The sequence below is a fragment of the Equus asinus genome, chromosome 24, assembly GCF_041296235.1.
Source record: "Equus asinus isolate D_3611 breed Donkey chromosome 24, EquAss-T2T_v2, whole genome shotgun sequence".
Lineage (NCBI taxonomy): Eukaryota > Metazoa > Chordata > Mammalia > Perissodactyla > Equidae > Equus > Equus asinus.
The window spans coordinates 69,802,129-69,819,553 of NC_091813.1; the positions used below are offsets into that span (position 1 = coordinate 69,802,129).

The 17,425-nt window shown below is 35.2% G+C and overlaps 2 protein-coding genes across 10 annotated transcripts in view; one reads left to right on the forward strand and one right to left on the reverse strand.

The window, feature by feature from the left end:
- ECT2L (epithelial cell transforming 2 like) overlaps positions 1-7,853 on the forward strand; it is a 108,727-nt gene extending 100,874 nt beyond the window's left edge. The window contains exon 24 of the transcript XR_006517971.2: positions 7,071-7,853. The gene's annotated coding sequence lies outside the window, so the exon portion shown is untranslated. The remainder of the gene's footprint in view (positions 1-7,070) is intronic.
- The window catches only part of REPS1 (RALBP1 associated Eps domain containing 1), a 79,795-nt gene that overhangs the window by 20,364 nt on the left and 42,006 nt on the right, over positions 1-17,425 (reverse strand). For 6 of the 9 annotated variants that reach the window (XM_014864626.3, XM_014864627.3, XM_014864625.3 and 3 more), the window contains exons 3-9: positions 16,713-16,909; positions 16,427-16,580; positions 15,791-15,915; positions 15,115-15,277; positions 14,797-14,860; positions 13,503-13,657; positions 2,695-2,816 (exon numbers count right to left, since the gene is read on the reverse strand). In XM_014864626.3, coding sequence (XP_014720112.1) covers positions 2,695-2,816; positions 13,503-13,657; positions 14,797-14,860; positions 15,115-15,277; positions 15,791-15,915; positions 16,427-16,580; positions 16,713-16,909 — 980 coding nt within the window. The remainder of the gene's footprint in view (positions 1-2,694; positions 2,817-13,502; positions 13,658-14,796; positions 14,861-15,114; positions 15,278-15,790; positions 15,916-16,426; positions 16,581-16,712; positions 16,910-17,425) is intronic. The other 3 variants (XM_070496336.1, XM_070496334.1, XM_070496333.1) reach the window with 1 other exon arrangement.

The window sequence follows — 17,425 nt, forward strand, 5'->3', positions numbered from 1 at the left end:
CCCATGCTGGAAAAATCAGAATGCGGCCACAAGGAGAGCAAATCAAGCATCTGAGTATGTGTTATACATAGAAGACGTATTTTGATATGAAAGACTACTCTTCTAAATGAGGTATACAAATATTATATCTCAAAATAGGTGGAGTGATAAGTCAATATAAATTTTAGTAAATTCCATTTGTTTTGGAGATCTTAGTAATAAAACAGTATAGAATTTTTATATCAAAGTTGGATTAAAGTTATGAAAATTTGATTCTTAAGAATTATCAGTTATATCCTCAAGACGGAAAAACATCTACACATAGAGTATATACACATGAACGTTTACACACAGACACACCTATCCCATTAACCAAAATCCTCTTTTTATAATTCAGTATGGAAAAGTACATTTTTATGCTTCAAAGTTTGACTTACTATTCAAAATTGATATTCAATTTGAGAAGACGTAGATATTAAATACTAGCAAATGAATACACTGATGAAAATTATCTACAGAAAAGGCTAAAACCATCACTCAACAACTTTCCCTACAGATAAGTCTTAAAATCATGAAAATTAAGATAAATTAGGAAAAACTGATGCATTCAAAGTATGTCCTGAATAAAGAAAACCCACAATAATTCACTTTTATCATGGGACATTGCTTCAGGGAAGTGGCTTACCAATGTTTGTGAATATAATCAGTTTCTTCAATAATTATTTTTGCATAGGTATAGAAGGAATTTGTTAAAATCCTAATTATCTAACTGTGGAGAAAAGTTCAAGTATAGAAGATTTTTGCCAAAAAGAAAGCATTTATCTATTTAGTGGCATTGAGTTTCACTTGATCTCACAAGACTGTATGTAAGCCACGTGGAGAGCAGAGGGAGCCCTGACCTTCCTACTGTAGAACAATGGTTAAAGCGCAGCTCCGGAACCAGAGGACGGAATCCTAGTCACAGGGCGCAGCCTCACGCAAGTTACGTAACCTCTCTGTGCTGCAGTTTCACCGTCCCTACGCTACAGGATGGCTATAAGGATGTAAAGAGTTAGTAAATATAAATAGCTTTTTGAACAGACCCGGCACATCAGAAGTGCTCAGTAATTCTTAGGGATCATTATTAGTGTTATTTCCCCACAGTGCCTCACCCATATTTGTAGGTGCTGAATAAACATTTGTTGAAAGAGTATTAGTGCTCTGTGGCAGAAAATTAAATTATAATTAAAATTCCACATCCTAAGTAGATATTTTTAATAAATATTATTAAAATGTCTCAAAATCAATGTTAGTTTTATTAACATTCTGATTTTCCACATATAATAGGAAAAAAAAATAATTATGACATTCATGACCTTATTACCAAATACTGCGAAATGAAACTTGTTAGGAATATTTAAAAAGGGAAAATGCAACTACTTAGAATTTGGAAAGGACTTCCATTCCTAGTCTTTAATGATCACATGCAATTTTATTTAGAATGAAGATGGGCTTTAAGAACTGAGACGCTTTAGAAAGAGCTGCTTTTATTTATGAACTGATATCAATGGAATAAAAATACTCTATTAAGGCTTAATTCCTCCCTCTGAAAAGACACTTATAGAAATGGTTTGACATTGGACAGTAGGACAGACAGTATGATGTTATAAGGTCTCAGACAAAGGTATTTGTGATTATGCCACAAAGCAGCAGCAAGTACTTTAAATCTGCCAGTTACTTCTCTATTTTTCAACTGTCCAAAATTAACTAGTGTCTCGTTAATCAAGTACTTTTCTGCCTTCAAAAGATATAGAAAGCAAAGAAGCTCAGAAGTTTTTCCTCGAAGTCAATAAACTTTTATATTTGTAGCACAACCTAAAAGTGATAAAAAAAAAATTATAAGGAAAAGAATGTAACTTGGTCACAAAGAAAACTGCTCTACCAGGCTAGAGCAGTGGTTTCCAACTGGAGTTCTTTAGAACACTCAGGTCTAACAGAGGGGCCTCAAGGGGGCTTTGGGGAGGCAGGGCCTCAGGCCCTCTTCCCATATGCTAATCAGAGTGGCCCTCTTTTTATTATTTTATATAATGGAGTTCCAAAGTAATGGGGGGGGCACAGTATATTTGTCTCAGATTCTGTTTTGCATGCTGTGCCTGGTCTTCCATAACGTATCTTTAACCACTGCATTCAATAGGGTTAAATTACCCCATTCTGTAGTGAATAAAGCTACATTATTATAAATAGCTTAGGTTGTAGAAAATACTTTTTCCATGTGGAAAGCTGGATTAGTGACTTCTCATATCACTTCCAACGCTAAGATTCCAAATATATTATCACATACCTTGCTTACAGGAATGAGAAGGCAGTATGACACAGTGGGTGTGCCAGTTGATGGAATCAAAGGACTTGTGTTCAAATCTTAGCTCTTGTCTCCCACTGGCTATCAGATACCTTGGTCAAGACATTCACCCTTTTGACTTAACTTCATATGTACCCTGATTAATTCACAGAGTTTTAGTAGGAATGAGTGGTAGAAACCAAATAATAGTGTATATATATATGAAAAAGTACTTTGAAAACCTCAAAGAGTTACATAATTACCAACATTTATCACAGTCTATTTGATGTGGTCTCAACTATCCATGTATGCTGAAAGCTATATGCTGAAATTACTCTGTTTGAAACTTCTTACCTTAAAAAAGCTAATGTTAATGAAAGAAAATGAAGTTCGCTAACCTCACTGCTCTGATTCAGCTCAGGCCAAGTCTGGTTTAGTGAGGGCATCGATGGTGACTTGCTTGGAGGTGCTTCTGCAGGAGAGCCTGAATAACCTACCTCACCTGGCTGATCCCCAACGTCTGGAATTTAAAAATAGAGAAATTCCTCTTGAACAATATATTTTAATTTAGGAATATTTACTTACCAAAAAACCTAACAGAAGATTTTCACAAATTGTAATTTATAATCTAAATTTCCTTTCTTCAGGTTCCCAAAAAAACCATTTCAACAATCAGACAATCAGGCAATATTTATTCCTGCTACTTATTGTCTACCCGAAACTACAGCTTTCTATGAAAATAAAAGCTAGTTAGGAATAAACAGAAAAAACAGTGTTACACATAACAATGAGGCAATAGGGCACGTGCTTTGAATCATTTTCTGCTAACAGGGATGGATTTGTACCAGTTCCCAAAGTATATTTCATGGAATATTAATCATTAAGGTGTTTTAAAAAATCAGGTTTTCTGTTCGCGCGCTCCGCTGCAGGCGGCCCAGTGTTTCGTTGGTTCGAATCCTGGGCGCGGACATGGCACTGCTCATCAAACCACGGTGAGGCAGCGTCCCACGTGCCACAACTAGAAGGATCCACAACGAAGAATATACAACTATGTACCGGAGGGGCTTTGGGGAGAAAAAGGAAAAAATAAAATCTTAAAAAAAAAACAAACAAAAATTAGGTTTTCTGTTCAAACACATTTCAGGATACTATAATTTCCTGTTGGAGCATTCCCATGCACATTTTTATTCCAAAGACTTGTAATGTTCTAGAGCAAATAAATTTTATTTAAATCAGTTTTTCCCAAACACAAACCATTTTTTATCATATAAAAACCCTCAATATTCCCTTGGAATATACTTTGGGGAGTATATTTATACTAATCCATTCACATTTTCTCTACAAGTCTCCCATGTTACCAAAAAGCAGCATGTATTTGAAAGGCAGACAGCAAAAGGATAGGAAGAGTCCCAGATATGGGCAAAAAGCAGTCAATGAGCCCAGGTAAAGCAAACATCATCAGGCTTACCAGCACTTACAGACTTAACTGAGACAGCTACAAACCCATGAAACAAGTTCTCAGTGGTTTTTAGAGTATTATGTGGTAGCATATTCTACTTCTAATTAGTTAAGCCTTAATATCTCTCTCAAGGTACAACTTAAAAACAGAAGGGGGGGTCGGCCCGGTGGCGCAGCAGTTAAGTGCACACATTCCGCTTCGGTGGCCCAGGGTTCGCCAGTTCGGATCCTGGGTGTGTACATGGCACCACTGGGCAAGCCATGCTGTGGTAGGCGTCCCACATATACAACAGAGGAAGATGGGCATGGATGTCAGCTCAGGGCCAGTCTTCCTCGGCAAAAAGAGGAGGACTGGCAGCAGATGTTAGCTCAGGGCTAATCATTCTCAAAAACATAAATAAATAAATAAAAACAGAAGGAATTTCCCTGGTAACTAAACTCTCATTCCAATCTTCCCAAATTTTACATGGCCTTGAATATAATCTCAGTCTGAAAATCACATTAACTGCCATATTAATGGGGAGTACCTAATTTGTTTGGAAGCTGTTTAGAATCTGATCCTAATCTGTCACTATCTCAGTTTGACCATGGGCAAGTTGAATAAAACAGCACCTGAGTTTCTCCATCATAAAGAAAGACATTTGCCATTAAACGTTAGCACTGTGCTTCAAATTTCTAAATAGACAGCTATATAATGACTTCGCAACATATAGGTTTTAACCTTTCAATCTATTATAAGAAAATCTTTCATATTTTAGTGCCTAACATAAGACTAACACATACTAGTTACTCAAATTTACTGAATGGACTGCTTTTTGTGTTCTTCTTCATTTAAATTCATTCTCCTTTACTGTTATTTTCCTAGAACCAAAATTAACTATTGATATTTTGAAAAAGTTCTCAAAATTTCTCTCTGCCCTATTCTGTTACACAACTATCTCTAAATATTTCCCTCCTTTACTTACCTGACATTATTTCTTTATAGTCATATCACACTGCAAGTTTTAATTTGCAGTACAGCATATTTTGACAAACTTTTGTTTTGTAAGATGAGGAATTGTTGCTATTTTCTTCTTAATCCTATCCCTTTTTCAGTAAAAGTGTCAGAGTGGTATAGAACCAGTAGGAGGCAGAAAGGCTTCAGATAATGTTCTATGAAGACCTCTCAACTCAAAGCTCTTGGAGAAAAACTAACGAAAAACTATTTATGGTAAATAGTAGCAGCAAATTCCTTATGGGGATCAGCTTGTGGTTTTCAGTGAGAAGAAAACTTATGGACTTTTTTTCTATGATAATAAGAGAAAGGAAGTTAAGGAAAGGAATAATAGCTATAAATCTGACAGTTTACCGGAAGCAAAACTCTGTCAGGAGGATAGTGAATGAAGAAATGTCTTTAAGAGATCCCCCAAGGTAGATAGGAAAGAAAAGAAAACTAAATATAATTAAAATAGTATTAACCAAAAGATGATTCATTTTCAAAAGAACCTATTTAAAGTCAGACCACCCTGCTTAAGTTTCAAATGTCACCGTAGGGCAAACTAGGGCCCTGGTTTGGCTTTGAGACCTCCGTTCTCATGACGTTTTCTACTGACAAAATTTAGGGCCAAACTGCACCTCTCCACCCCTCATAGCAGTTATGATCTGTGACAGATTCTGGTGGCCCCTCTGATTCACGGGCACAAACTGCAGGGGCTCCTGCTTCTTGAGGCTGAGAACGGAAATGTTATTCACCCCAAAATTATGCTTCATAATTATTCCAATACAGTTACTTTCATAGAGTAGCAGTTCTCAAAGTGTGGACCATGGACTCCTGGGAGTCCCCAAGACTCTTTCAGGGTTTCTGAAAGGTCTAAAAGATTTTGTAATCATTTTTGCTTTGTAATAATAATAATAATAATAATGCTTTCTCCTATGTTGGCACATTTGCACTGATGGTGCAAAAGCAATAGTGGGTAAAACTGCTGACTTAACAGCAAGAATTAAGGCAGCAACACCAAAATAAATGAGTAGTCACTGTATGGTTCACCATCATACACTCCAGTTAAAACAAATAAATAAACAGGCATGGAAATCTCACTGAGGAATGTTTACAGGTAAGCAGTAAAAATTATTTTTATTAAATTTCAGTCTTGAAAGCACGTCTTTTTAATACTTCGTGTGGTAAAATGGGAAATATGTATAGAGCACTTCTGTTTCACATCAAAGTACAATGGTTGTCTCAAGGAAAAGTATTGTGTGATTCAGCTGTAAGCTAAACAGGGCACTTTTTTCATGGAACACTATTTTTCTTGAAAGAACAGCTGATAAACTGTAATTATTCAGACTTGGGTAGTAGGAAGGCATTTTCTCAAAAATGAATTAAGTGAGCCTGTCAATTCAAGGAAAACAACTGTTTTCTATTTGTTACTAATGAGAAAGTTTGAGCTTTCAAGAGAAAATTAGAATTTTGGAAAATGTGTATCCATGTCCATAAGCTAAAGAGCTTCCTAGTACTTAAAGATTTCTGTGACAAGACAGGTTGTATTATTAATAAATATGCTTTCTGGATATTTTATAATAAAATGTCCCAACATTTGAAAGATCTCTATAACTCAACGAACTGATGTTACAAATAATCGATGCATTATGTTACAAAACCATGCTTGGGTAGAAGATTCATTCAGTGTATTCAAAGTGCAAGACAGACCTACGGATTTTCTGTAATAGCACAAACAATTCATTAATGTGGCTTCAGCCTTCACACTGCAATTAATCTTTAAGAAACCACCATTTGTTGATTTTTGGTATAGTACAAAGAATATCCATAACTATTTGAAAACAGTCCTTCCTTTTACTATGTGAGCCCAGATTTTCTTCATGTACTAGAGATTAGCATCCTTTTTTCTAAAAAGGGCCAGACAGTACAGTGATGCACTGCATGATGACGTGTTGTCAACAACCCAGAGCATCTACAACAGTGGTCTCATAAGATTAGTACCACACAGCCTACGTGTGTAGTAGGCTATACCATCTAGGTTTGTTTAAGTATAGTCCATGACGTTTGCACAATGACAAAATCAGCTAATGATGCATTTCTCAGAATGTATTGTCAGGAAGCGATGCATGACTAAATATTTTAGGTTTTGCAGGCTGGCTATATGTTCTCTGTTTCAACTATGTGACTCCGCTGTTGCACTGCAAAAGCAGCCACAGATAATCTATAAAGGAATGAGCTTGGCTTGTGTTCCAATAAAATTTTATTTATGGATACTGAAATTTGAATTTCATATAATTTTCATGTGTCATGAAATATTGTTCTTCTCTTTTCCCCCAAAAGGTAGAAAGAAGAAACACACACTTTGTTGTGGGCCATCCGAAAACAGCCAGCACACTGGATTTGGCCCTGAGAGCTGGTCTGAAATCCCTGATAACACCACAAACAAAATAACCTATCCTACAAACTGGACACAGAAGCAAACACGAGAATCTAGCTATCTTCTACTAAACCAGATACTAAAGAGATTTGCAAAAGTGTAAGACAATACCTTCTTTTCATAATTTTTTTTAATTTTGGAGAATATCGCTATTTGCATAAACAATCTATGCTAATATGTAAGGATTTATTATTGTTTTAAAATAAAGCAATGTGTTTTTTAAATTTATCATTTTTAATTTCTAATAGGGTAACTATTGATAGATCTAATCCAATAAACACAGGCTTCTTGGGGTCCACAATAATTTTTAAGAATGTAAAGGAGTCCTAAAAAGCTTGAAAATTACTGTCCTAGAAAATCCAAAAATTATTTCTGGGATAAATTAGCAAAATCACACATTGCTTCTCTCCTACTTCACATACTGAACAACAAATGGCAGTAGAAAAAGAGCAAACTAACTACATTCTAGAAGCTAACAGTCACAAGTCTGAAGAGAAGCAGTAGGTCTGTAAATAAACTGCTCCTCGGCTCCCTAGAAACACTGTGCCCACAAGTTAGTCTATGGCTGTGTCCTGATGGAGGCAGGGCGTAGTTTTACGCTTACCTGATGCAGTGTTCCAACCTAGCCTCCTGCCGGAACACTGTGTCAACCCTGCCTCCCTCCTGAGGGTTCTCTGCCCCTGACATCATCAGAGCATCAGGGCTGAAAAAGAAGAGCATGAGCCTAAATTATTTGTTAAAGTCAACCCTAAAAGGGCTTTAATGCAAAAATTATCTCCATGTATAAAAATGTGTCTGGAAGACACAACCCAGTGTGATCACACTGACACACTGTCAATCTACATTAAAAGTCAGTAATAATACTGAGTGAGTGCAAACCAGACTTTCAGGATTGCACTGGAAAATAAAGACACTGTCAGCAGTTTTCATCCTTCTGGCCTCCAAAAACTGAAAAGTCCACAGATTAGGTTCTGTACAGTGCACCTAGCTGAACAACCTCTTAAGGAATTTCAGTTTTATTCTAGGTTTACAGCCTACCCACCCTAAATTTCTCTTATTTTCTTAGTATTACACTCAATATACTAAAAAATTGTTTCAAAAATAACTGCCAGCTATTGCTAATCTTACAGAAATATATACACTTCCTAAAGTCTTATGGTTTAAAACTTATTGTGCTTTCAAGTAGCAAAACATATCTAGGAAGAATTCTTTAATCACGAAGTTTCAATGTTCCAATCTCATATAATAGCTTCATCAAAGCAAAAGTAACTATACTTTTTATCTATTTGAAATGTGAATACTATTCTTAGAAGAAAAAATATTTAAAATAAAAAATAAACAGGTTTGGATAAATTTTAAATCTTCAAGGAAAACTACAAATGGTACCTTTTTCATTCATACTTAAAAGACAAGGATAAGCAATATATATGTAGAAAGAAATTAAAGACAAGTTTTGCTTTGAATGATATTACATACATCAAAAAACTACATTCTATTTCCAAAGTTAATTCCACTTTTCTCTAACACTCCACAAAATGGAAACTTATGCAGTAAGCAGACCTTAAGAAGGTCTATGTAGAAGTCTATGTTTTCAATTAAAATGCAAGATTTAAAAAAAAGTAAGTAAAAATTGTGTCCAAGAAGGTTTGAAAAGAAACACTCACCCAAAATACTAACTAAATTGTATTTGTGAACTTTTTTTTGCAGTACTGATTGATACCTTATAGTAACTCCCTTTTGACTCAGCTATTATACTTCAAAGAATGTTCCATACAGATATATAGGAGGTTCCCATTATCCAAGAATAACTAAAAACAGGAAAAGTGCACTTAAAGTTAATCTACTTAAAATAAGGACTAAAATTTCATAGGAAGAAAAAAAATTTAATTGAGACTTTGTCTCCAAAACTTACACAGAACATTGTGAAAACGAGTGTAAAGAACAGAGAATGAAAGATGTGCAATTTTTGGGTGTAATTTGGTGGCAAAATAAATAAAAGCATGAAGTCAGTTGGCGAATATTTACTGAGGGCCTATATATAAATATAGTAAATAAAGATAAGGCATTGAGCAAGACAAGGCTCCCGTTTCCGTGGAGTTCTCTTTCTAACAGGAAGACGACATTTTTCACCCCTCTTTTGACTTTCACAACACACCGTAAAGAAAAAAGGTCATTTCTGCAAAATTAATTAAAGGTATCATTAATTATTCCCAAGGACTCTTACTAATCCACTGATGTTTAAACTATAATCTTTTAAAGTCCCTACTGTCATCCTTGTAGAGATTTTCTCCTTCAAGTATTATCTAGCCTTGTTTGTCAATGTCTTTGCCAGGAATTTGAGGAGTTCTAATTATTTTGACCATTTTCATTAAATGATGCATCTTTGCGAATATTTGCAATAGTATTGATTTGTGAGCTACACAACAACTATCTGGAAAGAAATGACACTAGTGTTTAGAATTGTATGTGTGTGTATGGGGGGCTTGAGAAACAATTCCTTGAGTGGAAACTAAGTGATGAAGATTAGTACATATTTTCATTATTTTTTCCTCTGCAACTAAAGGCACTTGGAGAGTGAATTTTCAAAGAAGAGTTTCAGGGTTCTTTGTGCAAAACAAAGATGTATGTATCTTTTTTTGCAGCACTGTTTTAAAGGTAAAGCCAGGAAACTACCCAAAAATCCATCAACAAGTTAACTGGTTACATTAAGGCATATCCATATTATGGAATACCTTGTATGATAAAGAATGTGACAGCTCTATATGTGACAAGGTGCAAAGACGTCCAATGTTATAAGAAAAAATATCAAGGATGTATAGTGTGATCGCACTTGTGTAAAACAGATATCTGCACTGTTACTTGTGTAGGTTTTTATATGCTAAAATTTTCCAGATGAACACAAGAGAAACTCTTAACAGTGACTAACTTGCATCAACCTAATCTCAAGTATGGATTTTTGGTAAATTATTCACAAAAAGTCTCTAGCTTTTAAAAATATTCATTTGGAATACTGCTAGGAGTTTGGGGACCTAAGCTACGCACCACATCAACAACAATGAAACACAAGCTCAAATTTACTTTAGAAAGCAGTGATTAAGGAGGAGGAGACAGAATAGGGAGCAAATTCCTTTCTCAATCTTTGAGCATCTCAACTAGATATTACTGAGTTACTCATGTGAGCAGTGTGATGTAAAGACAGAAAATAGTTTAAAAAACAAGTGGTTTAGCTATTTAGTCATTTCCAAACTGTGAATGCCTATGCACGTACTCAAAGTGTACCCTGCTAGGTAGTGACGTGTAAGAAACAAGACCAGTCTGGCTACTACCCATCCAGGAACCTTGAGTCTAGTTTAAGAGAGAGAGAGTTACCAACAATCACGAAAAGTACACATAAAATTGCAACCGTGCTACGAAGGAGACTCTTTGGGGACCGAGTTTAAGATGTATAGCACCTCCTCATCTTTGTTTTTACCTTAATCTTTTTTTTTTTTTAAAGAAGACAACTGTTCTTAGAAGATGAACATATTTTTTTGAATTCAGCTTCAGAAAGCTGTTTCCGCAGATGAATTTTTGTATGCTTTCTTTTGTAAGACAACAAAAACCAGGTTTCCCTTTTTATTTACTCTAGTTGCCAAATTCAGTGCTGATGTTAAATACGAAATATTTAAATTGAGGTCCACATAAGTACTTCTACCTATGATCCTTAGTTGTTCCGTTTTATCTGCTATTTAATCCTGCAAATCTGTTCAAACGGTTTTGGAAAAAAATACATAGTTACCCCACCCATATTTTCAGGCCTACAGAAAGCCTAGCTTGTTACCCCAAGCAACTGTAACTCAAGTCACCACTATTCATCCTCCATTTTTCTATAAGAGCTATTTAAATTGTAAATACAGAATACTTGTGGAGCTAATATTTTAGTATGTCCCAACACGACAAATGTATAACAAATGACTATATTTTCACAGATAGAAATACGTCAAGAAAAAGATCGTATTTTAAACATGGCACACATTTGGCATCAATCCACTCAATAATTATTTATGGAGCAACTCAGTACATGCCTGGCAAGGTGCCAGATCCTAAGGCTACTACAATGAATATGGTACATTTCCTTTTTCTCAAGAAGCTCAGAGCATAGTGGCAGAAAGAAGAAAAAGAGAACAGGACTCAGTGTGATGTGTGTCACAATAAAGAGCATGCAGGAGATGCTATGAGAGATCAGAGGAGAGAGAAATCACCTTGCCTGTAAGTCAGAAAGGCTCTAACGGGGATATTTAGGATAAATTCTCAGGTCAGCCAAAAGGAACTGTTTGGGTATTTCCCCTTTAACTGTAAACTTCTAAAAACACAGCTATTTAAAATGATTTCTATGGATATTGATTGATCCACAATGTCACACAACAATTTCTATATTCAAAGGACTTTGTGTCATATGAATCTCAGGCTTATGATAGGTAGGAGAAAAAAGATTGGTTCCCCTCACCCCAAAATTAACAGAACTCCAAATTTATCATTTAAAGCAGATTTGAATCTAATATTGTGCAGTCAAAATGTTTACAATAAATTTGATGAGAAAACCATATAGTATTATGTGGGAATGGGAAAAAACCATCTGAGTCTTTGATATCTTTCAAATTACAGTTGGAGCAATAGTGTACAGTTATATGCAAGCCAAAAAACCAGTGTCCCTTTGCTAAACAGATCTCACAGGTGTAAAAAGACAAATGCCCAAAAAAGAACTTCGTGAATCATCAGCCTTAAAATTCAGGCAGTAGATCTAGTTTACAAAGAACCAGATTTTACTTAAATTAAATAAAAGAAAAAAAAAAAGACTCCACTGACTACATGCAAAAGCCAGATTCACCAATCTCAATGTAACAGATAACAGAATCAGACAAGCCTCTAGAAAATGACATACAGCAGAACAAGCTTGACTTAAATTATTTCCTTGTATTAGTATGCTATCAGTTTTCAAAGGATTAAAGTCAGAGAAAAACTTTAGATACAAAGCCTAATTTTTAAATCAATGACACAGCAAGTCTGTGATTACCACAATTTCTCCCCTTTTGGCTACTATCAAATAAGCTAAACAAGTTCTTTCTGATTATTTCTTAATTAGGTAAATCGAAGTATTGTGAAGCAAAATTACCTAACAAAAATACTTAGCTTTCAGCTCAAATTAGAGGTTAAGTGACACTTAATAACGACCTGAAATAATTAGGAAAAATATCCTAGGATTCTCACAGGATAATGTTTCTAAAAAACTAAAATCAACCCTAAATTTCTTAATCAACATATTGGTTGATAAAAGGTCAGTATACAATTCAAGTCCTGAAACACGAATGGCATCAAATCCACATTTCAGGTGGAGAAACAGAAGGAGAAAGTAGAGTAAATGGTTAGAACTTGCCCAAGGTCACTGGAGTAATTAACAAACTGGAAGCACACTCAGATGCCCAGCTCCAGGGAGACTTCTCTTCGTGACATTAATGACATGCGTATGATTCTGCCTCTATAATTTAGACAGTAAAGTCAGAGTATATGCATTTCCAGGTTAAAGAGATGCTGCCTAACATATAAACGCCTTTTTGAGAGCCACATTCTGTTTTAACTTCTCCTTTAAAAGTATAAAATTCCTTCCATCATAATATCCAATACAGAATTCAGATAGGAAAGCACAAGACAAGAATTAGTTTTTATTAGACTCATTAAGAATTTAACATTAGATTTGCTTTTATTCAGAATTAAAGAAAAACGTACTCAGTTTTTACTCTTTATATTATTTCTTTTTAAAGAAAGATACCAGTAAATATGAGCATTTACAAAAATGTTCTTGTCAACATAACAAAATAGCATAATCTATAGTAAAACACAAAATTTCCAGGTTTCTTTAGCGTCTGAATTAAGGGAAAATGCTTGCAGATTGTAAAGGTCTAATGATAAACCAGGCTTTTCCCTTCAACAAATAAAGACTCACTAAATGGAAACATGTTGATGATGAAGACAGGCTATTTTACCCGCTTCAGAAAATATATAATCAATTAAAGGGCGGCAAAATAACAAGACACTGTGAAATGCTCTTCAAGCGCAGCAAGTCAAAGTGTCAAGTGAAATAGTGGCATATATTTTTTATCTCATTGTTTAGAGTTGACTAAGACAAACCATTAGCCCAAATTCAACCTGTACCTCTTACTCTTATGGCAAACCTATGTGCTCTTGATGCAACGTCTAAGCTCTCAGGCTGTGTTAACATCTACATCAACTCTGCTTTAAGACTCAAGTGTTATGTTTACCAAGGCATGCGATCAAGTCTTTTCAGCTCCTGATCTTACCTGCTGAATCTTCCAAATCAATCAGTTTGGGCATTAAGCTTTCAGGGAGTTTTTCTGGTAAGTCATAGCCATTCTTCCTAGCAACTACCAGATGAAAAGCAGCACAAAACTCATCCAGTGTCAATGCTCCATCTTTATCAAAGTCTGAGAGTTCCCTAGAAGACAAACATTATTAATATAATCATATTCTTCTTTGGATCACTTTATGTTTCAAAAAGAAGAAAAAGAAATCCTTTCCCAGAAAAACTGCAATCAATAATTTAAAGAATTCCATAGACGGGAGGATGTGTAATATAACAAATGTAGCAAACTGTTAACTGTAGAGCCTAGGCAGTGGACACATTGGCGCTCAAGGCACAATTCTTTACACTTTTCTATATGCTTGAAATTCTCTTAATAAAGTAAAAATAGCCCCATAAATAGCATGACCAAAAAATGACCTTTAACCCATATGTATTTTTTCTAACAGGATTTAGTGAAAGTCAGGCTTATTTGATAAATCACTGAAATTTTTCAAAACTTTGTTTTTGTTGTTATCAAAGTTCTACATGTGCGCTCTTTAAAGCATCCAACAGAATTACAGGCTTCATACAAAAAAAATACCAGCCCATCCCCTGTCCTTCCATTTCCTAGATGCAGAAGAACCCATTTTTGTATTTATCACCTCAAAATATAAATAGCATGTGCATCTTGCTAGTTCTTGATTTTTAAGTTTTAGGCATTATCTATCTACCTCCTAACTATAGCACTCTATGCTATTAAAAATGCTACTAATAAAACAATTATATTGACAAAAAGTGGAAATAACATTTATGTTTATCTGATAACTGTTTTCAAAAAATAATTTGTGACTGTAATTTGTGTTTTAATGGCTAATTCCAACTACACAGCAGGCATCCTGAGTCTTAGTCTGTATTTAAATGGGAACTAAGTACTGTTCTTTAATTCATGGCTTGGTATGGGCCTTACTAAGCTTGTATAGGACTTAAACAAATGGAAGGAACATAACCATGTATGAGCCAACTTTGATTCCACGCATTATGCTAGCAACAAGAAACAGGCGATACAGTGTAAAGCATTTTAGCACTTTTAAAAGAACTACTGTGCCAGTATCACTTATTTCTTTTCTAGAGCGTGAGAGAGAAGCTGACTACTGTAAGGCAATACTGAGTTCTTTGAGAACACTCTTGAAAAGGTTACTCTAATAGTTTATTTTTTAAAGTTAAAAAGTCTACCTGCTGGAAACTCCTTTGAAACAACCCACCATACCCAACTAATGATACACCACACTTACCAAATGTGAGAAAGCTCAAGAATAGGGAGTTTTGATTTTGTAAAAAACTCTTTAGCTGCAGATCCTGAAATATTAAAACAGTATTGTTTAATGTTATTCTGAACTTACAGATCTAAGAATAACATGTGAGGTAAGAGTCTTAAGACTTTTTTCACGGGAAAAAGTAATCTTAACATGCTTTTGGTCTTCAGTGATAATAAACTTTTTAGACAAACAATTTGAGAATTAATTATCTTTTACAATCTCAGATCAAAGAGATTATGAAATTGAAACTTAGTCCTGGCCCATCTAGAAGAATTTCTGTTTTTAACAACTCACCTGGAATAAATCCGTTTAGATCGGGTTGAATGGTTTTAAATTGATTTACATAATACTGTCTTTGTTCATCTGTTATTTTCCAGGGATCATCATAACTACTGGATTGCCTACGAATTTCATTGGCAGTTGTAGCTGATGCTACAGTTCGTACTGTTGTCTGGTCCTGTAAGGAAACATTTTTTCCTCAGTACAGTATCTATCTCCATGATTATATGGACCAAGATTCCTAGGTGACTTATCTTGGAAGGTAAAACTTACTTTTTGTGGACCTTTAAAATATAAGAAGTCTTCAAAAACTCATCAGCAAACCACATATTTATTATAATCAGGTTATTGAATGTTTCTGCACAATGGTTATACAAATGTGTAGAATGAAAGCAATATGTAAGCAACAGAAAGTTATGAAAAATGTGCTAAGAAAGCCAAGCAAATATATTTCTAGACGCAGAAACCTTTCAAAACTTCACTAAGGAATTAGAAAGAAAATCAGCCAAAACTTCTAGTGAAACATTCCAATGATAACAGACCTAAAGAAAAGGCACAGAGCAGAGTTCTGTTTTTTATAAAAGAGTGAACTTGCATTTATAAAATTTGCAACAGCAAAATATAAAAACAATGACTGCAGCAATACTCCGAATGAAGCAAACAAAAATGCAATACCAATAAAATGTCACACCTGGACAGAAGCAGGATGCATGGCTAACAGAGCACTGGTTGGTGGAGTGTCTGCAAAACTGACCCAGTTTTCTTGGGGTGGAGGTGGAGAGTGCCCTGCCCAAACCGCGTCACCAGCAGAAGACACTGAAAGCAGAATGGGTACATGCTGACTCACTTCCGAAGGAGAGAATCAAGCTACCAGGTTTTTAACTGTAACAAATCACCACACACATATCATAAAAGTTTTCTTTCAAACTCTAACTTTGAAGAAATCTTAATTTTCAAAATGGAATGTTTTCTGTCAATTTACAATTATGCCACATTTAAATCTTTTATATTGTTATAGTGTTTTCCTTGCCAATACTGAAACTAATATAATGTATACCTAATATTCTAGGAAATAATTATTCATTTTATCTTCAGAGTATCTGACATCTATAAACTTTTGTCTAAGCATCACAGATATAAGTAAATGCAGTTATCACTGTTTGAAATGATGTATCTACTTATAAATTTTCGTAGTTGGCTTTTGCTTCTATTTAAGGCACTTAACATAATTAAAAATTGTCTTGGAGGCAACTCTTAAGGAATCTTACCAAATTTCCTTCAATTTACAACCCTTAGTAAATATTACTTCTGAAGAATTCTGAAATACCTGGTTGTGTTTCACTAAAGGGAGACCAAAACGGCCCAGGTCCCGCAAGAGGCCTCTCGCTGTTCCCCCCACTGGGATGACGGTTGTGCTTCCTCCATGTGTGTGGTGAAGTCGGTGGGGACTGCTGTGGTGAAACTACTGGGGACACAGGTTCCTAGAAAGAATATTATTACTTTGAAATTTAAATTTTAAGGTTAGCATTTTCATTATCAAGGTACTCAATAAATGTTTTAGTGTAGCATCTACACAGGACATCAGCTGATAACATTTACATGCACGTGGTTACCTGTTGATCTGCAGATGTACGAGGCTGGACAGTATCATGGCCTACGGATCCCTTTTTCACTTGCCCCCTGCCAGGTGGTGGAGGAATTACACCAGAATAAGACCCCTGATTTTCAGAATCTGAAGAATATGAGGCTGTATGACGAGATTCCTGTTCATTCTTTGAAGCAACAAATCTTGGCAGAGGAAGGTCCTTTACTGTTAACCACAAAAATAATTACTACTATAAAATGATAAAGGACACATTTTAAAAACTGAAATAAGAGATGAACTAGATATTAGAAAGAATTTTTGCAAAAACTGATACAAAAATAACAGACACTAAATATTTATCATTACAAAATTTAGAGCGTCATCTCCCCTGGACTGTTTAGGAAGACTCTGATCTAGAAAGAAGCAGTAACACCAAACTGTCCTTCTAAGGGGTTATAACAATAGTTGTATTCACTGTCCACTGCACGTCTGGCCCTATGCTTGCACTTTATATTGATCTCATCTCAACCATATCAATCCTGCAAAGTCCCTATTTTACAGAGAAGGAAACTGAGATGCCAAGATCACTGACAGGATCTGAAGCCAGGCAGTCTGACCCCGAAATCTAGGCTGTTCCTACTCACACTGATTCTCTAAGGTAAGACGTTAGAGCTCTAAGTAAGACACAGAACATGTCACTAAGTTTGAGATTAGACTAATCTAGACATCTTCACGGCAGAA